This window comes from Beta vulgaris, chromosome 7, assembly GCF_026745355.1.
Source record: "Beta vulgaris subsp. vulgaris cultivar EL10 chromosome 7, EL10.2, whole genome shotgun sequence".
Classification (NCBI taxonomy): Eukaryota; Viridiplantae; Streptophyta; class Magnoliopsida; order Caryophyllales; family Amaranthaceae; genus Beta; species Beta vulgaris.
In genome coordinates, this window is record NC_079208.1 from 9,557,227 (window position 1) to 9,581,897 (window position 24,671).

At 34.7% G+C, this 24,671-nt stretch overlaps 2 protein-coding genes across 3 annotated transcripts; one reads left to right on the forward strand and one right to left on the reverse strand.

Moving 5' to 3' along the window:
• The first annotated feature begins 7,435 nt into the window (after positions 1-7,435).
• Positions 7,436-20,700, forward strand: LOC104898636 (uncharacterized). Of its 2 annotated transcripts, none has more exons than XM_048648655.2 (18): positions 7,436-7,769; positions 7,865-7,973; positions 11,080-11,125; positions 11,203-11,372; positions 11,543-11,660; positions 11,755-11,837; positions 12,054-12,113; positions 12,299-12,553; positions 13,529-13,625; positions 15,870-15,920; positions 16,029-16,109; positions 16,186-16,257; positions 17,720-17,782; positions 18,550-18,702; positions 19,179-19,236; positions 19,319-19,371; positions 19,470-19,524; positions 20,183-20,700. In XM_048648655.2, exons 2-18 carry the CDS (start codon positions 7,873-7,875, stop codon positions 20,293-20,295), a joined length of 1,629 nt encoding a protein of 542 aa, XP_048504612.1. In that variant the 5' UTR covers positions 7,436-7,769; positions 7,865-7,872; the 3' UTR covers positions 20,296-20,700. The 2 variants fall into 2 exon arrangements, with proteins under 2 accessions (XP_048504612.1, XP_010684031.1); XM_010685729.4 differs by lacking the exon at positions 20,183-20,700 and adding an exon at positions 19,632-20,095 and having other exon boundaries at positions 7,453-7,769.
• Positions 20,369-24,142, reverse strand: LOC104898637 (hypothetical protein). The gene is made up of 6 exons (XM_010685730.4): positions 23,672-24,142; positions 22,713-22,810; positions 22,528-22,599; positions 21,240-21,364; positions 21,048-21,120; positions 20,369-20,700 (listed from the first exon to the last, which is right to left on the reverse strand). Exons 1-6 carry the CDS (start codon positions 24,012-24,014, stop codon positions 20,596-20,598), a joined length of 816 nt encoding a protein of 271 aa, XP_010684032.1. The 5' UTR covers positions 24,015-24,142; the 3' UTR covers positions 20,369-20,595.
• Between the last annotated feature and the right edge of the window lie 529 nt (positions 24,143-24,671).

Below are 24,671 nucleotides of genomic sequence, written 5' to 3' on the forward strand. Positions count from 1 at the left end.
GTCATATTATGACCTCAAGCTAATTTCTTAACCTTTCTTGAATTTTTCTGGAATTTGGCTTACCTGTTAATTGTTATCAATCTTTCTTAGCAGTGATCTTGTATAGTGATCTTGTATTGTACTGCATATCTAACATAAAGCTGAGATATAACTGGTTACTTGAAATCTCAAGAGAAGTATCTACATGCTCCTGACCCTTGTCTCTTTCGTGATATCCATTATTGTGTTGTGCTTTTCTTATACTACTATTAGATTTTTGGGGTTACTAAACACGTTACACTTTTCATTTGTACAAGAGTTCTCAGATAATATGCTAACATGGGAACTTTATCTGTCCTTAAGATCTGTTTGCTATAATTCCTAGCTCCAATAAACTGATATGAGAGAATTTGCAATGTTTTTATGAAATAAATACAGTTGTATATATGTGACTCCTCCACTCGTTGAGCTATACTCGGTTCAAGAAGGGAGATGGAGGTCAATTCTTGCTGGACAACTTCCAGGGGTAAATTACATTCTCTTATCTCCATCATACTGATTCACATTTGTTGCAAGATTGATATGATTGCAAGATTCTACAAAGTTAAGCAACTCCTTTCTCAAAAAGTTGTATTGTACTCCTCTTATCCACAAATAATTATGCATGTATAATTTTTGTGGCTCAGATTTTTGTGTGTCACAAATGCCAAGTGTGGACTATTTATGGTGATAGAAGGATATAATATACTCTGTCATCAGGACGAAATTGGAAATTGGTCTAAACTTAATTAGCATGATGATGCAGATTCTAGCTGTTTTTTTTTCATATATTTTTTTAAGGTAAGAAGAAGGCGCCCTGATCGGACCAGAACCTCGTACAGGTCAACCCGGCTCGGGTTTGCAGGCAAGCCCCTTTGGGAGTAGGAGGAATGGTAAGGGGAAATCCCCATCCCCAAAGTGCCTCTAGTGAAGTTTGATCCCACAACTTTAAGGTTGTGAGATACAAACCAAATTACTAGATCAAGTATTATTTGATTTTATTATTATTATTATTACTCATGTCCTTGGGCTCCAAGGTAATGCAAATACTTGGTCTCTAAGGTCAAGACGACTTGTAGTTTATTATAAATACACATCATGCTCCTCTGTTTCAGAACACACAAAACACAAGAGCTACACAAAGAATGTTGGGATTGTGTCATAAATCCCACAATAATTAATTCAAACTTGCTCCGTAAGCCTCAAAGGAAATTCACACATACCATATACTTGGCCTCCAAGTCTTTTAAGACTCCAAGGATCATGATGTCCTTGGGTTTCAAGGCTTGTGCTAATATGCTTGACCTCCAAGCTTGATTGTACTATAAATTCCCACTTAGCATAGACTTACAATTGTATCAAGTGTACCAAGAGTACCATACACACAATGCCCATACACATTAGCTCATAGAGAAAATACACTTCTTCTAACTCCTACGTGAGTTTGTTAGATCTGTTTGAGAATTAGATTCAATATAATTTAGAGAGTTATACTATTATCCTTTACCTTTCGGGGTTGTAATCTCATACCCTTTTTTTTATATTGGATAATTAGTGCTCGTTGTCGTGGTTTTTTTTATCTCTTTTGAGGGTTTTCCCACGTTAAATTACGTGTATTTATTTCTACTTGTCTTGTCCATCTTTTACTTATTTTCTTATTATCATTATTTGCTTCTGCTTGCGCTCCTAACCCCAACACTGCTACGTAACATTATTATTTTGATATGATATAACTTGTGGTTGGAGTAAATGTTTCAGATAACTAATTGTGAAGAATGGATAATACTCTGAAGGTGGTACAATGCATGTAGAGGCATTTAAAAAGAGGATACAGAGCCAAAGTCGTTAACTGGTTGTCTAGTTATAAGAGCATCAATGCCAAGATTGTGACCTTATTTTTCTATTTCATTTTAGAATACCTATTGAAATTGATTTGTAAAATAATAAATATTATCACTTAACCGTGAAGATTAATGGTCATGTTTTCAAGATTGGGGGGGTCTTACTCCTTGTTTGGTTGACAAAACAAAACATGAAAAGTGCAAATTCCTAGGAAGTAGAAGTATATGAAGTTGTTTGGTTGGCAAAACCATGGGAATTTGCACTTCCTAGGAAGTTCTACTTCCTCCAAAATGGAGGAACCCCTAGGTAAGTAGAGCTTCCATAGGAAGTTCTACTTCCCATTATCAACCAAACACAATTTTACACTTTCTAGGAATTTCAAATACATGAAAAAAATAACTTTCTAGGAAGTATGACTTCCTATATACAACCAAACAAGGCCTTAGTAAAAAAAAAAAGTCAAAGTAAGATGCGTGAATAGTGTAAAAATGAAAAAATTATACTTAAAAATAAAAAGAGGAAGAAGAAATCACCCAAATACGCCAATCAAAAAGCACAACATAAAACACCCAAATGCCTAAGTTAGGAATTTCAACAATGGCACCCGAACTCCCCAAGCCCCAACTGATCCAGAGACATATTAGACTCATGAAGATTCAAGAGTAAGATAAAGGCATGATCAATTGATCAAGCCTTGCTGAAAGCCCACTAATGACACTTTTTGAAAGAAATTAGAGGAGGTTAATCAATTAGTCAATGGAGAGTTAACTGCAATTGCAATTCTTGTTTCCCTTATACCTTACTTATGTGCATCACTGCATGGTACTCTAACATCATCATAATCATTAGTACAAAGGACGGATCTACTAAGGCCCTGTTTGACACTAGCGTTTGAGGTAGCGGTTAGCGGTTGGACAAGATTGAAACGCTACTTAAAAAAATTATGAGTATTTGGAAAGGTAGTGGTTGTAGTAGCGGGTAGCAGTTAGAGTAGATTATGAGTAGCGGTTGTGGAATGTTACTACAAGTAACGTTTGAGTTTTAGAGGTAGCGGTCTAGCAAATAAGCACTATATAATAGCATAAGGTAGAATTATTAACCAATGTTTTTTTTTGTTTTTTCCTTTTACTATTTATTAATTGTTTTGTTTTATGGCAATTCAATGTTTGTTTTACAATAACAGAGATGTTATTTAAATATTTATTTTAAAGATAATATATTTTACAAGTATTTTAGTTAAAACTGGTAATATAAATTTTTTGAGGGTTGAATATTTTCTTAGATTTATACATTTCTTTGAGAAGCTAAAAAGTCGTATACTCTTTTTTGTGTAACTTCTTTGAAAAAATAGATATTGAATTTAACTATTGAACAAACATATGAAATTGTTTTAGTTCATTTCGTATTAGAATAAATGTCATTTATTGACTTTTACATTCCAACAACTATTTTTGCCAAACACTTCTAATTAAACAACTAATTTAATCGCTGACCGCTGACAGCTACCCCCAACAGCTACCGCTACTATAACTGCTAACAGCTACTAGAATCACTTATTTTGCCAAACATGTCCTAAGTAACAAGTAGTAGCATATGCTATCCTTAAAAAAAATTGAAAAAAAAAATGGGTGGGAGAAAAAGAATAAGAAAAAGGAATATAAATAGAATCTAGCAATATTTTGCCAAACATTTTGTTGTTTTTAGTTATCTACTTTTGTTTATCCTCTTTTTTTATTTTTTTTTTCTTTTTCTTCAATATCCCCTATGCCCTAATATTTTCCATCTTGTACTTGTAAATTTAAAAAATACTTCATATTACAACAAAATTTATTCTAATTATAGTTGCCTTTCAGTATATTATAAATACATCACACTTTCCTAATTTCGAATAAAAAGGTTTAACCTTTTAAAAATCGCTTATTTTAAAGAAAATCATCTTGGATTTTTTTTTATAAAGTACCCATGTATTTTTCCATTTTCTACGCTATATTCCGAATCATCTAGTGAAGCGAATGCAGCTCTAATGTTACTAGCAAACTTGGTGTTCAACAAGCAAGGAAATTCATCTGTTATAAAACTAGTGCTTATGAGAGTTTTAGCAGTGTAGTTTAGGAGGACATACTTAGATCCTTGAAAAAGGTAAGCTTCACCAATGAGAGTTTTATGCTCATTTGACAACGTTTTTGCTCATTTAAATTTTTTATGCTTATTTTACGTTTTTATCACATTTTTGCTCATTTTACGTTTGCTTCTACCTTGACCACCTACGCAGGATTTAATGTCTTGACCATCTACGTAGAATTTCATCACTTTTACCACCAAGCTACATCGGTTCTTTGTGCAAACAAAGTCCAAATAACTAGTAAATGATTCTGCTACATCAAATATATATAGAATAGTCTTTTGTTACTCATATAATGAAGAAAAACTAGTATTTGGGCCCGAGCATTGCGTCGGGTTTTACTATTTTACAAATTTGATATGCATTTTTTTCCATTTACATTAAAATATATTAAGGAAAACTCAACATTCAAAAGGTTCAAATATAATAATGTGGACACTTAAAGCATGATTACAAGTTGATTGAGATGGTAATTATGTCATGTATAATTACAAGAGGTCACGGGTTCAAATCTTGTTGCAAGCTAATTTTATTTTTGTTAATTGACATGACTTGTGTACACATTGGACAATTCTAGTGGAGTAACAGACGTGCCACGTGACGTGTATACATTGTCACGCATGCCTTTTAATATTTATTTTTTTTTTGAATGAGAAATTTCATTAATTGAAGGTCAAACGACATCTACAATAGATATTAAGGAAAAATAAGATACAATCAAACAAGGTTAAATCAAATTTATCTTCGAAAAAACTACAATGAACCAGATCGAGCAATACAGCGCAGCCCCCTCGTATTTGCTGAATCAAACAGCTATTGATGAGGAAGTTTATCATTCTAACATAGTTTGGGAAGAACATTCTTGATCGAGCCATGTTTACCGCATCCGATTCCAATACCCTCATGTTGAGTCTCGAACTTCAACCAATGAGAACAATTTCTCATACCTAAAAACAAAAAAACCCTACTCACAACTCCCATAGGGGAGAAGGAGATCTCCAAAAAAGAGACTAAAAATATCCCATAAAGAGATACTAATTTATTTAACAAAACTAAAAACTTAAAATAAAAGGAGGAGAGGGGCTTACCATGGATGAAACATCCATGACAGCCCCTAACTGATGAAAAAGAGATAGGGGAAGCTAGGGTTTAGAGAGAGAAAAAAGAGACAGGGGGAGGGGGCGGCTATGTTTTTTTTTACTAAAAACTTAATATATTTGTATAGTTATTTGCAAAGTTTTGCATCCTTGATCTTTTCACTTATATTGTTTTTGATAAATTCCAAGACTTCTCACTTTGTAAGTGACTATCCTCCACCACCAAATTATGACTTACCCTTGATATAATACGTCATTCATGAAAACATTACATCATTTTTCGTCTTAATACATTACCTGGAGCATCGCATATACAAGTCATTTCTTAAATAAGAGAAGGAAAATATGACTATAGAGGAAATAGTTGTGTTTCTTATTCTTCCTTTTTTTTTCTAATCGGGTACGCGAGGAGCAGAGCAATTTAAAAATGAACCCCCATAAAATAAGCTCTTTTATGCGATTTATACTTTTTGTAACTTCGATGAGTTTTGTTCCCGTCATGCTAGGATAGATGCATAAAATTCAGATACTGGGAATATGCGGTTAAGGTAGAATATTGTAGGATTATAGATGCTCAATACGGAAAATGAGTATTATATACTCAAACAGCTAATCCAAGATCTTTGCATAAATTAATATGAATCTAATATGAGTATAGAATTATACCTCTTGATGCGTGAATTCCTCTTGCACCACAAGCCTTCTAGTGGAGATCCTTTAGAAACGTCAAACGTTGTTCCTCTAGTGTTGGTCCACGAACAACCCTTGGATCACCATTCACCATGTATGCTAGTACGGAAGAGAGGAAAAACCCTCTTGCTTTTGAGGTGTTTGGTGGTCGAATAGGGAAAGGAAGTGCAAGGAGAAAATCTAATTTTTCTCTCTAGAAGATGTAATGTGTTGTCCTCACTTTGTAACCCCCATATCCCTATATAAGGTGGTTACAAAGAGGTGCTTCACGAGGCTTTATTTGCTTCATAATGTCACACACATTATGAGCCTAATAATCTCATGAGTTAATCTCACTCCACCCATCTAAAACCGTCCAACCCATTTCAAAAATGGGTTTAGGTAATATCCAAGGGTTGTCACATTGTATGACCTCATAGGACCCAATATATATTAGTAGTTGGCCCTATTATACTAGCCCAACAAACAACAATTAGCTTCTAGCAAAACGTTGTGGTCACCTAATATTATTGAATATATTATCTCTATAATTTGTCCATATATATTTAATTTGTTACACTTGATCGAGGACAAAATCCTTCAAATATATCAAGTCAAATCATTAGCTTCGGTGAACAAGATAATAAAAAATTTCTCCTCAAAGAAAAAGAAGCAAAATAAAAACAATTTAATTGGCAAATAACTAGTATATTATTAAAACGCATGGGCAAGAGTCCGCCGTGTGTCCCCTCTATTAGGTGGGTCGAAATGTCGAGCATAAAATAAACATTTCATTCTTTTTATTTTATTGAATTACTTAGGGTATCGCGCGAGTCCCTACAATTAGTATATCATTTAAGTGCATGGGTAAGAATTATATGTAGCTCGTCATGTGCCCCCTCTCAGGTATTGACATGATACCATGTCATTTGTGGCATGCCATATTTTTTCCCTACGTGGAACTTATCTCTCATGTAAGAGCTCTTACTTACATTAATGAATAATTTTCATTATAATAGGATTTGAACCCAAAACTTTGTATAGAAAATATATAACTCTCAATATATCAACAAGGTTTATATACTTCTAAGAAAACTTAGCACTTGAATCATTACAAGCTTTTAGATTTCCAAAAAAAAAAAAGATTAACTTAACAACAAAATTAGAATATTTAATTGCAATATACACATACAGTGAAAGCTAACTACTCAGAAGTCGCAACTACTTGTCAATGCATGGTAAAAATTCAATCTGCAATAGTATTGAAGGTAGAGATGTGTCCATTGCTCCTCTATCCTTTAATTACTTCTCTTATCGAAAAAAGAAAATGATATTATGAGTTTAATAGAACTCAAGAGTTAAGTTCAGATGTTCTTTATGCATTACAATATGAATAAACTGCCTTATTCATTTTTTATGTCAACACAATTAGGAAAGTTAAAACCCAGGACATCACCACACTTTGCATTCCTCCTTCTCAAATGTTTACATGGTGCATTTTCTTGGAAACCCTTCTAGATATCACTCATAAGATTAAGATGGACATAATTACAAGAAGTCTCGAACTCTCAAATTCTCAATGTACAAATCCAATCATCAAATTACGACTTTTAATCGTGACTAGAATCTAATTGTCAATTCCAAACAATATATCTTTTTGCCTTATAAATAATGTGGGACATCTTCCTGATCCAATAACTAGCTTACATAAAAACTAGTTTAGTTAAGTTGACTTACATAAAAAGTTGGTAAAAAAAAAAAAAGAAAGAGAGAAAAAGAAAGGACAAAAAAGAGATTAGCAGCAAGAAGAAGAAAATGAGAGAAAACGGCCAAAGTGAGTCCCCAAATCCAAATGCATTCCGAAGATAAAGCAGCAGTACCAGTGGATTCTGAATGACATATCTTCCATGCTCATTTTGTCCGCACACCCAATTTCAATTTAACCAAATTTTTCTGGGAAATCTTCTAACCAATAAAAACTCTTACTTTACTTTTCTCTCTGCTTAAATCTGCTGTCTTTTGTAAGTTTATCAAACCCTCTAAATTTCAATCAAATAGTCAACCCATTTGCTATTTCTATTGTTTTTGATCTAAAGTTTTCACCTTTTTTTTGCAGTGATTGAAATGGAGATCGACAAAGCAATTGGAGATTGCAATGATCGAAGGCTGAAAACTAAGTACAACACTGCTGTTTATGTCATTCAGAGAGCTCTTGCTCTTTACAAGTATGATTCTTTCATCTGTGTTTTATGTATGGTTTTTCTTTTTATCTTTTCTGATTTTATGAACTTGTGTGCTTTTTTTTTTATTTACATGATTGATTATTTGGTAGTGTGGATAATGTTGATGTAGGATGGATGTCAATTGTGTGAAATGAATTGAATTTATCAAGTTCATAGTATTGCCAAGATTTGCTTTAATGTGGTCTGATATTTTTCGGATATGTAATTGGTTTTTTTTTGAGGAGTCTTGAGTTCCCAAGTTGCACGAATAGCTTTTCTGCCAGATGAATTTTATGAATGTTGAATTGGTCATAATGGTGGTACATGAAAAACTAGTGATTGGTACCAGATGAATAAGTTTGCTATGTATATGGCAACAAAAACCCTCAGGAAGCATGGATGAGCTAATTTCGTGCGGATTGGGACATTTTCCATGAGGCCATCGTTGTCTTATCTTGCATTGATCAGAAGATTGTCCTAGTTCATGCCATTGTCTTATTGGGATCCTGAAACTCTCATTTAGTAGTTTGTTGTTAGAGAAATAGATGCAATTGGAGTTTAGTTGAAAGGAATTGCACTTCATGTAGATAAGATTTTACATTTTAGAACAACAACAATGTCAGAGCCTCTATCCAGTGTTACTGTAACCCCAGCTCACTTCCGCTCATTACTAAAATCACATTCAATGTATCATTTCAATTTAGCATGAACACCATCTCTAGTATCATCCACCAATACAATCATCTGCAAACAACATACACCCTTGTGTGAGTGTATCTCATCTTGAATAGGTTGTGTTATTACATGTATCACTGCTGCCAAGAGAAAATGACTTAATGCATATCCTTGATTTTGCGTTTTGATTTCTGAAATTTGGTTGTTTGAGTTGACATATAATGTTTCTTCAAATTAGAATCAGCAAAATTATTGAGCTGTAATCTTCTCAATTAATCTCTATCTGGAGCCTACCATATGATTACAGGATATTTTTTCCAAAGGTTGTAACTGCAGCATCAAAACTTTCTTTGCTTGTTCATGCCTTCTTTGAGACGGGTATCAAATATAGTATAACTTCCTGCAACATTAAAACAGATCCAATATTGTGAATTTTGGTAAGTTAGGATTGTAATCCACTTGTGTTATTAATATGACCTAATATGTGAATTATCAATTGACTATGCAGAAAGCTAATTGTCTCTCCTAGATGACATATTGACCTAGAGTAGAGCCCACAAGTAGCCTTGTGGGATAGGAAAGTTGGAGCATTATAAGGAAAGGAGACAGAAAGAAGTAAAGGGTAGAATTATGGAGTTAATAAAAGAAGGGTGACCAGACCAGTATCACAAAATTCAGCTGTTAATCTCAAGAGCTGATTTTTTTTTAAAGAATTTTCAGAAGATTTTGAAAATGGTATAATAAATAGCTTATGATCGACAGGAAATCCAAAAACTTTTAAACCAAGGTGTACTTTTGCAAAACGATCAATTTTCTTTTGTAATTATAAAAGAATCTATTTCTTATCCAATGTATGCCTGTATAAAAGGCACAAATCAATTTTAAGTTCAAAAATTGCTTAATTATGCAAGTTTTCCAGAATTATGGCTTTTTACTATTATTTATTAATCTTGCATAAATTTCCTTATATAAGTACTACACTTATATTGATGTTTATGTAATGTCAATAACGGCAAAACTCTATGTACGGCAAAGCTTTGCTTTGGCCGTTATCAAAAGATGTTTCCCTTCGTCCTTTATATTGCATGAGCTCACCTTAGCAAGTGAATACGATTTATATTTTATGTTGCTTCTCTTCTATGTCTAGAGAAACGGTGCATAGTCTCTACTCTCTACTAAAATCTTTCGCAAGGTGGGATTTTCCGGTACATTCCTTCCCTAGTCTCAATGTGGTGCAAATAACTAATATAGCATCTTGCATGAGAGAAGCGTTTTACTTTGTGCGCCTCAAAATATAACCCCTATTTGATTATTCATAGGCACCAAGAGACATCCTTAATCATTAATAATTGCAATTATATAAATGTAAAAATTATGGAGAGTTGATAATTCAAAATACACAAAGGGAGATATAATAATATTCATCATAATAATGTTTTTTCTTATATATCTATAAGAATGATGGTCAAAAAATTTGAATTTTGACCTTGTAAAGTCCAATAGGGTTTACAATGGGGGATAAAGGAATAACAGCCTCTTTGATGTTACCTGCTATTGCTTTTCTTTTGTTTATTGTGGTAAAGTGCTAGAATATATTGCTAGAAAACCAAGAACAAGAAAAGGTGTGAGTACAAAAGTAAACATCTAAATATGGAATAAGACTAGGCACAATTGAGATCTCATGTCCCATTTTGTGTCCCATCTTGTCTCTCAACCCGTTCTCTTTCAGACACATTAACAAATATTGGTGATGTGTGAAAAAGAGAAGGGGTTGGGAGTTTGGGACACAAGATAAGACATAAAATAGGACAATGGATCCTTAATGGGACTGGCAAGCCATTCAGGCAGCCACCTTCTTTAGAGGGTTCCTTGTGTCCCTAATGCTGGAAGACTCTACTTATAGTGCAGATTATATTAATAACAAGTTCTAACGTGGTGCTAGGTTGTAGTCTTCTATGATGGAATGGGAACCCGGCTTCTAAAATTTTGTATCTTTTAGAATTGTTTTTTATGCTCATCATTGTCTTCATAAATCTATATGTGCAATTGTTTTAATTTATTAATCTATGTTATATGTCTCCTTGAAGTATTACTATTGTTTCCTTGTTAGTATTAAGCATAAACTTCTAGGTACATTATTTATCTTTATGAAAGAAGAGAGCTCATTATAAGTTGGACAACGGAAACATACAATTTTGTTACTTGCACAACAAGAAAAAGAACGAAAGTAAAAAAATAAAAGGAATAGAAGAAAAATTTACTAGTAGATTGTTGCATTATCTTACGTTTCTTTTGGGATGCACTCACTCTTCAAACTGCGATTTTCTTAGTTATGCTTGCTCAAATTTATTTGTTTTTGTCTTGCTTGTGCTTACATATCATCCAACTTCTGTCTAATTGTTTCAAATGTTTACTTAACTCTTATCTATGGCAGCATTGAAGAGGTAGCTTTCAGCTTCAATGGAGGGAAAGATTCAACTGTAGGTTATCATAATTTAGAGATCCATGTTTTGCAACTTTTCTTTTTCGTTGAGGCTGTATATTCATTTTATTGCAGGTTTTGTTGCATCTACTAAGAGCTGGGCACTATCTGCACCAACAGAAGCAAGCAAAGCATGATGAAGATCCTGCACATGATCACTGCAAATTTGCAATTAGGACAATATATTTTGAGAGCCCTAGTGCTTTTCCTGAAATAAATTCGTTCACTTATGAAACAGCTACTACGTAAGGGAGTTCTATTTACTTAGTTGTTTTGAGCCTAAATTCTTATTCTTGAACTACAATTCTCTTGTGCCTCTATCATTACAACTTTAATATCTTTGAGCTGATAAGAATATGTCTAAAGGATATTATATTTGTGTAAACTCTTATTAGTTTGCCGACGTGTTGCGCAGCTATAATTTGCAATTAGACATCATTCGCCAGGATTTTAAATCTGGACTGGAGGGTTTGCTGAAGACTAAGCCTATCAGAGCCATTTTTCTAGGTGTCCGTATAGGTGATCCTACAGCGGTATGACATGACAGAGGCCCTTCTGTGAATGACCTTTTAATTACATATTTAAAGATGGGAGATTGATGCTTTATCACGCTTTACCATGTTGCAGGTAGGCCAAGAGCAGTTCTCACCTAGTTCTCCTGGATGGCCACCATTTATGAGAGTGAACCCCATCCTAGATTGGTCTTATAGGTTTGTGGTCATATTCTACTGTCAGTACTTTGTGCTCTCCATATCAGAAGAATGTTTCTTGTATCATCTGTGATCTGTGGAACTTATTGAGAATACATTTTCAACTGCTGATATCTTGCTTTCATTCAAGAGGAATATTTTATTGGCGTGGTTGCAATGTCATTTATGCTTCATTAGAGTTCTTGAATTCTTATGTTTGCGTTCATCTTTTCACAGAGATGTGTGGGCTTTCCTATTGAATTCCAAGGTACCTTACTGCAGCCTCTATGATCAAGGGTAATATTTCCATCCTGTAGTGAGCTTTATGCAGTTAAGTTGATGTTGTTTATCAAATATCTATTGTTGGATTTATATTGTAGTAAATCTTGCTTTATTTAGCTATGTCTATGCTGTATCCAGTATGAGATTCGGCAAACACAACATTATTTGTAATTCTCTGCCCTTTCTTTTTCCTTTGGCAGATATACTTCAGTCGGAAGTATATATGATACAGTTCCAAATAAGCTGCTGTCTGTTAGCAATCCCTCCAGCGGTAAAGTAGAGTATAGGCCAGCGTACATGCTTGCAGATGGAAGATCAGAAAGAGCCGGGAGAGCAAGGAAATCTACTTATGGAGCTGACAGTAGTATTTCTCTGAGCAATGGAGCAAGCAACGTGGAATCACTACAAACTTGTATTCCGACAGCTTCTGTTATTGGTGTCGGGGATGAGATTCTGTGAGTCCCTTGTTTAACGTTATCTGATTATAGGTGCTGATGATTCATTTGACTTGCATTCTTAATATCCTGATTTACATGCTTAGCATTACATCTGCATCTTGCTCATTTTTGGCTTCTTAACGTTGCTCTTTTGTGCAGAAATTATCTTCGTTAAATTCCAATGTTTTGCCGTTGATTTGTATATCATCCTTTTTAAGATTCTTTTTGATTTCAGGGTTATCTCTATTCCTTATTATGTCTATATGAATGAATTACCTTTTATTTGGGATAGCCTTATTTTCATTCACTAGAATAAAGCTTGGTTGACTATGGGTCTTCTGTTTGGTTGATTTATACTTGTGCATCCCAAACCTCTAAAATTGAGTTCCATATTATAAATAATTTTTTTTAATGAAACAGATGGGTGATAAACAGGTGTTGGATGTGGGTCAGGGGGTTGAAGTTGAACAGATTGAGTGTCAGCCGCATCCTACCTAGTCCATCACCCGCTTCACTTGTCACGTCATCTGTTATGGGATGTCTCGTATTTATTTGAACCGGGTTGATCGGATATTTTTTGATTGCAGATGAGATGGCATCCTAAACAAAAAATTTTGTATGCACTTTAGGTGTAAGGTCAACTTGAGAAGTATTACTATGATAGACTAGATTTTTAATTTTTAATATAGTGCTTGTGAATTTGTTGGATGTATCTTAATTTTTTTTGTAATGCATAACCTTGCAACATGGTCAAATACTTCTATTTTGTGTTTTGGCTAATGACTACTTATCTGTGTGCATAACTATGAGGGTGTGATCAGACATGAGGAGCAGGCAAGCAGCAAATTAGTTAACATATAACTCAATGAAGTGTGTATTCATGTTATTAGTGGCTTGCTTGTCAATAATATTTTCGGATAATTTTTTAACTATTATTGTAGGTCATCAGTTTATATATTTGAGATTCTGATGTCATATGATATGATAGTGCAGGCTTGGTACTGTTGAGGATCTTGTGGGGCCATCGTTATGCAGAAGACTCCATTCCATTGGTTGGCAAGTCACACAATTTGATGTCCTCCGAAGTGATGTAAGTAACTGGTCACTCGTTTTTGATACTGGAAATCCTGATAATGCTGAGATTCTTTCATTAGGTGTCTATTGATTGAGAAGGTATTTAGAGGTCCGGCAGGTGGAGTAGTGCTTGTTTTAGCCCCAAGGTGGAGGGTTGGGGGGGGGGGGGATGGTGCCTCCCTTTTAGGTTCTTTTTCATGAATTAGCTTTTATAGTTTCCCCTTTAAATGTGCTGGTCAGTGTTGGTGGAACAAACAGAGATCTTGATTTTGGTAGTGTTGCATCCAAGAATATCTTTCCAGTGAAGAAGTGGTTATGGAGGTTTTCTCCAGAACCTGGTCCAATTTTCAAGAGTGATTTTGATTTTAATAGCTGTGGTTAGTGGTAGGATTTCTTATTTAGGCTCTGTTCTTTTGGACGGAATTAATGAAAATTCAGTTCAGTTCAGTTCAGGCAAATTCAGTTCAGTTTAGTTCAAGAAAATACAGTTCAGTTAGTTTCCTCTCACACTTTTCATTCAATTCAGTTAGACAAATTCAGTTCAGTTAAGACAAATTCAGTTTAGTCAAGTCCAAAAGAACCTAAATCTCTTAGAAGTTTGTTTGAGGATTATCTTCTTTTTTCTTTCTTTTGGTGAAGTCTTGGTTAGGAAGTAGTAACACAATCCAATTTATGTTGCAGAGGGTATCTATTGTTGGAGTATTCAGTCTCTCTCTCTCTCTCTTTCATAGCGTTGTCATTTGTTCACTTTACACCACTCCCCTATGTCACATTTTATGCTTGGATGGATGATTCTTCTTTTTGGGGGAGAGAAATTTGTTTCTAAAAGTCTTAGTTTAGAAGAAATCTACACTCTGCAGGATAGACAGTTTGAATGACTTTCTTTTTGTTGAGCTTTATTTTAATTTTATATATTCTAGATTCATTCTGGTAGATCTTCTCTTTTGAGTTCTGTAGAGGTACCTATAGAATTCCAAATTTCTTAAAGTGAAGGCTAGGATGAAGCTTAAGGCTTTTATATGGACATCATTTATAGAAACGATTAACGACCCAATTTTTTTTAAGTGAAAGAAGAGGCAATTAATCAAAACCCTCCCATACACTGTTTTGTTTGGTGACACTAATAGAGTTTCAAATGCCTAATGGATCACCTTTTCAATCCCTCAACCATTCGCTCTGTACCCACCCGACACCGAATAACCTTGCATCCCCATCACTTTTCCCTCGTGCCTATCGACATCACTCAGAAGGTAGCCATCTTCCATCTTTGCTGGTATGTCACCATGCTTTGCCACTGTTTCTGACATCACCGCCTGTATAATTGTTGCCCCCTTTTGCACCACCGTCATCTTCCTTTGCGCCTGTCACCGACTCACTGTAATGTCATATGTTTCATCCTTCGGTCGAATCCGTTTCTTTGTGCACAAATCCTGAATTTGACCTTGTTGGTCAGGTTGGACTACCAATTAATGACTTGATCACCAATGCTGAAGATCTAGGCTGACCTTTGTGGTCAATGTTGAGAAAAAAATCCATTTGTACTTTCTTTCCCCTTTTTGGTGATGGGCCTTGATTTTGCAGATGATATATTGGTGAAGATGGTGATTGAAATATTGCAGGTAAAGAGAAAGGAGGAGAGCGGTGTAGTTGTGTGGTAGGCGTAGGTTGTTTGTTTTGTGCTTGGGAAGTAGTGGGGTTAGGTGTTGGTGGGAAGAGAGGAATGTGTGGCTGTACATGTTACATTAAGACAGTGGACTATATGAGAACAAGAACAATCCCAAGGAGGGAGGTAGGAAATCAGAATGGTCCAATTCCAGATAGAGGTTAGAGAGAATGAAAAGAAAAGAAAAAGAGAATAGGTATAATTGCATGTTTTGGATCAAGATAAATTTACTCTTGATGGAAATATGTAAACTTTGACCTTTGACTTTTTAGTATAAAAGGTCATTTCCGAATGTAGGGAGTATATAAACTTTGACCTTTGTGGTCAAACCTTGCTAACGATGATCACAGTTATCAAGTTCTGTGTACTAAGAAACATATGATATGGTGGCTTTTCTGTAATCTGACCTGTTGATGGTGGATAGATGCTAGTCACTTTTAATGCAGATTACACCTTACAAGCAATGGCTGCTGACATTAGCCTTTCTTGTTTTCCTTTTTATAAAAATGTCAATCTGCCTTCTCCTTTTCCTTATCTTTTTGTGTGTTCTTTTGCTCACTGGTTTTTTCCTTTTTTCTTCTTTAATTTGAAATGCAGATAGATGCTGTTGCTGAAAGTGTTGAACGACAAAAGTCTACAAATGACATGGTGAAGTATTCTAGTGTTGGCTTGGAGTATCACCCTTGGATGTGGATTGAGGCTTCTATTTTGTGAGCTTTGTATTGCATACTTAAGGAACTTAAAATTTTCTTACAGGTATTTATCTATGGTGGGATTGGTCCATTGCATTCAGATGCTACTCTTGCCGGCATCGCAAAAGCATTTGGTGTCCGCCTGGTGTGTTGTGTTAACTTGAGTATTTCTCTTGTTTATTTGTAACTTTCTTATCAAGTTTTGACCATTTTTCATTTAGGCACCTGATGAAGAGTTTGAAGAATACCTAACAAACATTGTGGGCTATCAGCATACTGGTGACAGGAATGAGGTTGATGTCTAAGAACTCTCTCTCTCTCATTAAATACCTACACAGTTACACTCATGTGTACCTGTCCCCACTCACACATACATATACACTCGCAGACATATGCACATATTTACACACACACAGAGAGACGTAGATATTTATGAATTCACTTTGAAAGGATTGTCAACTGGTTAGAACTACTATCTAATAATTATAGTAAAGCTGTGTAATGGGGTCAGATCTAATTACTGGATTTAAATTTTCACCCAAGGACATGATTTAGCTGAAGGTCTGGTGTCTTAGAAAAATGGGAGCCTGATAGCCTTCACTCTTGGAGAGCACCTAAGGGCCAAGATACAGATTATGTCTCTTTTTATGGAATATATCATTGTCATATGCAGATAAATTGCAGGGTGTCATTGGTTTAATAGATGTTAGTCATGAACTAGCTCAACTGTGATATTCTCGTGGAGTTCGTAAATTGGTATTGAATGACTGAGATTGAAACCTTTTCAGTTCATTAGTCTTTGTGAATCGCTATGAATCTTGAATGGGAAAAAAAATCAAGAAAAATAACATAGAGCCATTGGTCCTGACAGTTCATCATACCGTTACAGAGAAAATTAGAATTCAGATAAGTATAATTCCTGCGAAGTTCTTTCTTACTATTAGCAGGTTTATGCACTTTGATGGGTTGACTAGCTAAGGCATTTTCGGACAGAAAGCAACTAATATTGTTCCTGCTGTCCGTCTTTGCTTGTCTTCTTTCTTTCTCAAAGTAGTACCAGTATGGCACTATGGTTGGCCTCTGTCGGAGGCATAGAGGCTTTATGGATGTGCAAAAAGATGTTCTAAATAAGTTGGGACTCAATTTGTTTGACCCAATGAGAAAAGAACCAAGGCCTGTTCCTAGACTAACTTTAGGGATAAGAAAACTGATAGGGGTTTGAAGAATATGAAGTTAGGTATCAATCATGTGGATCATGGCTCATGAATGGATACTAAACAGGATTTTTCTGTAGGTCTTTCTCTGCTTTTTTCTTTTACGACTCTTAAGTTCAGATCTTTGGGGGGGGGGGGGGGTAGGACGGTTCAATGAGATTGATCCAGAAGATGGGTTGACTTGGTGGGGCCAATCCTACATTCCTACTCTTAATTAGGAACGCAAAGGATCAGGGTCATCCTTTTTTTCTAGGCAATTATTTTGCTTGTTAAGGGTAAAAGTTGAGATGGTGTTGAATGAATAAACTCTATATGACATGATACATTGATGACGACAATCTATTAAGGCGCCAAGGATGTGACCCCAAGTATTACGTTTTGATGAATAACATCAGGTCAAAGTTTGGCTGAATTGTCCATTAATAAACAGTCTTTTGATCTGTTCTTCATAAAATTGGATTTTGTGTTCATTGGAGCAAAAGATAAGTCCTTTATATGTGTTTTGCCATTGTCTCACATGCATAATTGTATACATTTTCAGATGGCTCAACTACCAGAAGGTATCACCGAGCTGTTGCATCATGAAAACCTGCCTGTGCCATTGGTATGTGACAAAAAAAAATTGCTGTGTTATTCTAAGTTAGTATTGCTGTGTTTATTCCATGTTTTGATGAAAAATTCTTGGCAAATGTGTCTTGTCTTCAAATTTGCCTAGGCTGCTTCGTTGCTGCAGTCTCACATCATGTGTGATCTAACACGACACACACTTGATTGCATTTTCAAATCCCATATCTTTTGAAACTATTTTCAATCTTGCCTTTCCCTACCATGAACGATCTTGTAAATTTTTGTAATTTCTTAGGTTTTGTTTGTTGTCAATTAGGACTTTTTAGGGAAAAGAAGTGTTAGGGCATCTCAAGCAGATATAAACTTGGATCTCTGGACGCAGCTTATGATTTAAATTCTGCGTCAAATTTCTCGCTGTTCATTTCAGCTATAGTTGCACTCTTTTATATCCAAACCTAGGCATGTTAAGTTTGATCTCTGCCAAAGTATACTATCCAAATTACTTGACATAAACCTGAAATATGAATGAAAGAAGGTAGCTTAATTTGGTTCTCAAGCTTGACCTGATCAAAACAAAACTGGACTGAAATGATAATGATGAGTATTCATTGAATTATCATAGTAGGTTATTGATTAATGATAACAGACCTGAATATGATTTGAACCAGAATAAGGTGAACAAAACTGAATGTACATAAAAACATGACCTGATTGAATTAACCCAAACCAGCGCCAACTCGAGCGACCTGTTGTGATGATGTTTTATGTGATGTTATTTCAGCTGTTAGTGGTTTTCTTTTGCAGATGAAGTGCCAGAATGTGATCGTACTTATGGCAACAAATCCACTGGAGCTGGACAAAGAATGGAATTGCTTGATTGAGCTTACAGCTTCTAGTGGGCTTTTAACATTGACAAAACCTTTTTCTTCTAAGTATCTGACAACTATTCTTTCAGATGTACGTATTAAAATTCCCATCTCTTAGAATCAGGGAAATACATGCTTTGTTAGAATAATGTAGTCTCAAAATAACCTTCATGGACTTGTTTTTTATATGATTACTTGAATTTATGTTTGAAAAGACTTCCACAAGTCAAAGACTTCTAAAGAATAAAAGTATGTTCGCTTCAACTTATTTTCCCTGAACTTGTATTAATTTTTCTAGAACATTTCTTAATTTTTCTGAACTTTTCTTTTCTCTTTACATTTCTGGACCTTTTATAATTTTGAACTTCTATTAATTTTTTATAAATTTCTTGGACTTTACATAACTTTTCTGAACATACTCAAAAATAAGTTGTAGAGACATATCCTGAGTCATAGATGTCGATGATTTCCTGTTTTATGTGTTCGGTAACACCAGGTTTCTGCATTTTTAAAACCTGAAGTAGTGTGAACCTTGTAGCCTTATACATTTGCATGATACTAATGCAGGTGGAAGTTGCTCAGCCATTGTCTGCACTGCGTCTTGACTTTCCTGATCTGTATATTGGTAAGACTCAGTTGAACAATGTTGGGAACAGTTTCTTTTTTTACTGCTTGATGACCATGTGATTCTTCGTATTGAATAATAGGGTGCTATCGGAAATCCAGGAGTGGGCCTCTTGTGATTACTTTGTTAGGGAAGGTATATACATACAAAATAGTTCTTTGTCATTTTAGGACTACTGAGAAAGCAGTAAACTGAACTTATTTCCCATTAACATGTTTTTCCGTAAACTTTAGGACCAAGGGAAAGTGCAGCTGGCAACTGAAGCACTTATGAAGAAGTTTCATCCAGGTGCATTTTCCGGAACCAATTAGAGTTAAGATATGATATTCCTCGGGTTCAGTATTATTCCATTGTTATATTGCTGGCAAAATTCAAACTCAAGAGGCCAAAATCAGGTTCTTGTCATCTTCAAGCTACAACGATTTTGGTGTTGGAATCACTGTTGAGAGAACCTGAATGCAATGCAGACTTACGACCCCCTTGCCAGACAAGGATAGGGGGCTAAAAAGACCCAAAAACAAAAAGAAAAACAAAAGACGAAAAAGCGATCAAAGTAGGAGGGGAAAGAAAAAGGCGAAGGAGCAAAAAGAATGTGGGAAAGCAAGGGGGAGTATAGCAATAGCTTATATATTTATGAAATTTAAATTTTTTTGGGAAGCCAGAAGTAGCATTTGATGATGTCGTGATGAGAATCAGACTGGTTGTGATTATAATTATTATTCAGTTATTAGGATGCCATTTAGTGGAGAAACTTGCCTTCATACTAATTTAAGTATATGAAATTCTACATATTTTCTGCATGGGTGGTTTTAGTTGAGCTGAAAGCTGAACATAAATTACCCATTCATTTGGATACCAACCTAAGTGCACACAGTTACATTTCTAGTAATTTATGGTATAAGACTGTTTAGTGTAGAAGTTTACCTTTGTTTTAGTCACTCTGTAGGCTTTCCTCACTGCCTCGATGATCTTGGAGGCAGGTCAATGTGGCGTGGCCTTAGAAAACTCGAAATATTGCACTATGCACGAAAATGGTTTCTCTTAGGGCTCTTCTTTTAGCTGAATTTTTCTAGCTAAAAGTTGCAGAATCTCTATCCACCAGATAACATATACGTTTATATAGATTTGCAAATGTAAAGAGAGGATAATAAACTAAACTTCGTAATGGTCATCTTCTCAAATTTGTATCTACTTTTAGAACAGGATCATTGTCCAAAATGTTGAGTGAAATTTCGGATGCGTATTCATACCCGATACTCAGTAATTTTGTTCGAGTAACATATATAGTTCCGGAGTGACAATATGGACACCTAAGAATTGAGTGAAAGATAGAATGGGATATTTGTCGGTTGTATCTCTTTAGTAGCTCAAGCCCAGTTGGAGTCCTAAGGCAGCATGGACAACAAAGAGTGTCATGATCCCACTGCCTAAGATGCCATGAACATTCCTTAGCCCAGGATTTCCCTGATCGAAGTTGTACATTTGTTAATATAAAAACAAAGGTAATTCAAAAGCACTCGGAGATAAGAAAAAATGAATAAATTTAATTGACACACAAATGCATGTGACTCACAAACAAAGATATTCTTGTGATTAAATGCATGTATGCAATGGGGTCGTCTTGTAGTAGCAAATAGCACTAACATTTAACATTTTGACGAACTGTTAACAAAAACCAGATTTCGAAAGATATATGATAGGTTAGTACCCAACTGAAAGCATATCAGTTATAGCTTGTTGTCTACAAAATGTCAATAAATCACATAGAACAATATCTTCTGAAAACTAAAAGCATATAGCCAAATACTAACCTCAAATAATGATGGTAAGACAGTTTGTAAGGTTAGAAGAGCTAGGCCTATCAAACCGGTGACAGCATGAGGGCTGCAACCAAACATTGAACTAGTTAGTTAACATGTTGAATCATTTTCGATCTCTAACCGAAGAGGTTGTAAATGCATATGTTGATTATCGAAAGATAGCAAGGAGGGCGATGAATAAACCTCTCGAGGATAGGTCGATCAGAGGTGAGCAACGATATGATGCCTCCAGTTGCCCCAAGACCAAAGAAGAAAAACATTCCTCCCAACAGTTTTGGGTGCAAGTCTTTGGCTTTAGCCTTCTCTTCCTGAATTTACATTACATCTTGTCATTTACAAGAAGTGATGTTAATATGATTGGAGATATAAAAAAAAAAAAATTCTGATATGTCATTTTTTTTTGGGCCCCCTTTCGGGGACACGTGGTAAGATGAATTACCTTTGGGCTGCCCTCGCACAGGGCCACTCACCTTTGAGCTGCCCGTGGTATGATATAATCACCTTTTGTATAATCAATTTTTGTATGATATAATCACCTTTTGTATAATCAATTTTTGTATGATATAATCACCTTTTGTTAAGTCAATTTTTGTATGATATAGTCAGTTTTTTTTTTCCAATAGTAAGTTTTTGTGTCATAAAGTCAGTTTGGGTGCACAATAAATTGTTGTGAACTCGTTCCACGGGTCCACCCCAAAATGTTCTACATCATAAAAGCGCACGTCTTGTATCTAGAAAGTATGAAGCAATAACACTCTTGGCCGAAATGTTAGGGCATGTTCTCCCCAAGCTTATTTTTAGTTCAGTTCAATTCTTTTCAGTTTAGTTGCAATCAGTTCAATTCAGTTCCTAATTTATTTGTTATCATTACTTTTAGTTATAATTTAATTCAGTTCAGTTGCCATAAGTTCAGTTCAATTTAGTTCCGTTCAGTTACAATCAGTTTAGTTCAATTCAATTCAATTCAATTCCGTGACCTGTTTGGATTTGGTCATTTCATTTGTAATTCTGTATTTGGCCAAATAGCCTGTTTGAGAATCCAAACAATTTGGATTTGGATTTCGCAGAATTCCAAGAGCAAATCAAAAAGCCCAAAAAATTGGAATTTCAAATCCATCCTAAAAAACTGATTTAGAAATTCAGACTCTCAAGGTTCACCTTTCCCTCTTTATTGCGGCAAATTCTCTCCTCCATTATCATGGCATCCTTGAACCTTCAAATAAGATGAAAATCTTCCAATGATAATTGCTTCATTCTCTTTTAAAATCTGGAATTCAAATTAATAGATTTTGCCAAACACTAGATTTGCAATTAAATTTTGGTATTTCAATTTCAAGATTCGAATTCTAGTAATTAAAATGAAATACTAGTTGCCAAATACTACCTCAGTTCATTTGAATTCAGTTGTTTTATGCCGAAAACAACAGTAACAATTGATCCTAAACTAAAATGGTGGAAGTGAAAGACATACCTCATCATCTGAGAAGCGTATGCGGAAGCCCAGATAAGTACCATATCCACCCATAGCGAAAAGCACAACAGCCTATATGCATACAAGTAAAGTAATCTTCAACTACATGACATGGAAAAAATGAATAATTTCCACAATCAATTACTATTATAAGGTAGAATCACAAATGCAATAGTATACATTACCATGTTACCGGGATGACCCCAATGAACAAGCCAACCTGGAAGATTGAATGTCTTTACTAATTCCGCAAATGGTCCAAACACAGACCTCACTGTTTCAGCTGCCATTCACAAAACATGACTTTGTTGAATTAGTATTAACAAAATTACACAACTACTGTCTAATGCAATCAATATTTCTTAACAGAGTAGTTGTCTTCATTTCAATCCTTTTTGATGTAAATGAGCGACTAAGCGCAGTAATGTAGATGAGATTCGATCCTAGCGGAACATGTTGTGAGTTTTAAATTTTTAGTACAAGTAGCACAAACACATATGGCATAAAATCGAATTATGATTGTCAAAAAAAATCGAATTATGATGAAAATTGTGAAACTTTTTTTTTCTTTGTTTTTTTTAACAATTCAATTAGGACATCAACTATAACTAGTGTTGGTTAATAATCATGAGGTAGCAAATTTGTTGGTGGAATTATATTGGGGTTGATTAATCGTAATTTTCGGATTTGAAGTGTTATGTAGTATCAATGTATAGTAGGATTTCAAGATATGTACTCTTAACTTTTTGTTAGCTTTTGGCCAGGTTGAGTTAGTTTATTTTATATGCATTTTTTAAGCTACTTTTATTGGATAGTTGAATTTGTACCGGGTCAAGTGTAAATCGAAATAACTTTTTGAGAACAATTTTTTTATATAAAATATCCGCTTTAAGGACTTTCAAGTTTTGCGAATCAGTTTGTTCAATATTATACGGATCAAATGCATACGAAACAATGTCAAGCTAAATCTAATAATCTAATACAAGACTATTTATCATAGGATAATAAACCTACTAGTGCTTGCAAAGTTGCATTCATAATAATATTCATGAGTAAAACAAAAAAAAAATGATATGGAGTACTATAAATTCTAAAAAATAAAATGAAGGATGAAATAGAAATATAGCAAGTGGGTAGTGGGTACCTCCAGGAAGAGCAGCCAATAACATGAATGGAAGAGGGTTGAAGGAATACAGCACAGTTTCTCTTTCCAAATCCAATTCATCAGATTCATAATTATAATCATCTTTATTAACTATAATATCCTCCCTATTGCTCCTTTCAACAACACAGCATAAAATGTTGTTTTTTGATGTACTAGTAGCAGTTAATGAAATTTGAGGCTTACATTGTGTTGACAACTTTGACAGTGAAGTTGAACAACAATGAGTAAAAGTAGCAGGCAACAATGAAGGAAATTGAGAATTGACAACACTACTTCTACATTTTAACGGCAATGCAGCAAAAGAATTCAGCATTGTTGCCATACTTTTGTTGTTGATTATTGAAGGAGAAGTTGTGTAGTAGTATAGTGGCAATAGGTAGTTAGATAGAGTAAGAGTGAGATAGGGTGAGGCAAACAAGTTGACACGCCACACGCCCTTTTTGGCCTACCAAAAGTTTGACACACAATTATACAACAATCACCCATATCATTTATTCCTTCTCTTTTTTATTCTATTGGACAAATTTCTTTTACTTTCTGTAAATTACAGAGGAAAAGGAAATAAAAAGCCTAAACTTCTATTCATCGCCTGAAATGATAAGATAAACTAGTGATTTTACAGTGACAGAATCTTATTATTGGAAAAGCTTTCCCCTTAATGGACTAATCGTTAGTTATCATTTCTTTTAAAGGTAAGATAAATAAAGTCTCTTGTAAGGAGAGGTGGAAATTGAGGATCCCTCATTGTAAGGGGTGAAACTCGATCCCACGATCTCTAAGATCGGAGGTAATGCCAACACCATTAGGCTATTACTTCCAAGTACTTTATAGGCTTGTTGAATAGAGAAGTATGTGTTTGTAGTAACATATATGTATCTTAATTTTTAAATTTATCATCACATTTATGTAAATATTAACCAAATATTTTCGCCGTCCTCAATTGAAGTTCTAATTAGGCTTGGGCGTGCATTTCAATAGA

Coding starts and splice junctions, on each gene's coding strand:
- LOC104898636 (XM_048648655.2), top strand. CDS start 7,873: ATGGAGATCGACAAAGCAATTGGAGATTGCAATGATCGAAGGCTGAAA. Junction 15,921..16,028: donor AAAAGTCTACAAATGACATG/GTGAAGTATTCT, acceptor ATTTTCTTACAG/GTATTTATCTATGGTGGGAT. Junction 19,237..19,318: donor CTTTCCTGATCTGTATATTG/GTAAGACTCAGT, acceptor ATTGAATAATAG/GGTGCTATCGGAAATCCAGG.
- LOC104898637 (XM_010685730.4), bottom strand. CDS start 24,014: ATGGCAACAATGCTGAATTCTTTTGCTGCATTGCCGTTAAAATGTAGA. Junction 22,811..23,671: donor ATTGGCTGCTCTTCCTGGAG/GTACCCACTACC, acceptor TGTGAATGGCAG/CTGAAACAGTGAGGTCTGTG. Junction 21,121..21,239: donor GATCGACCTATCCTCGAGAG/GTTTATTCATCG, acceptor GTTTGGTTGCAG/CCCTCATGCTGTCACCGGTT.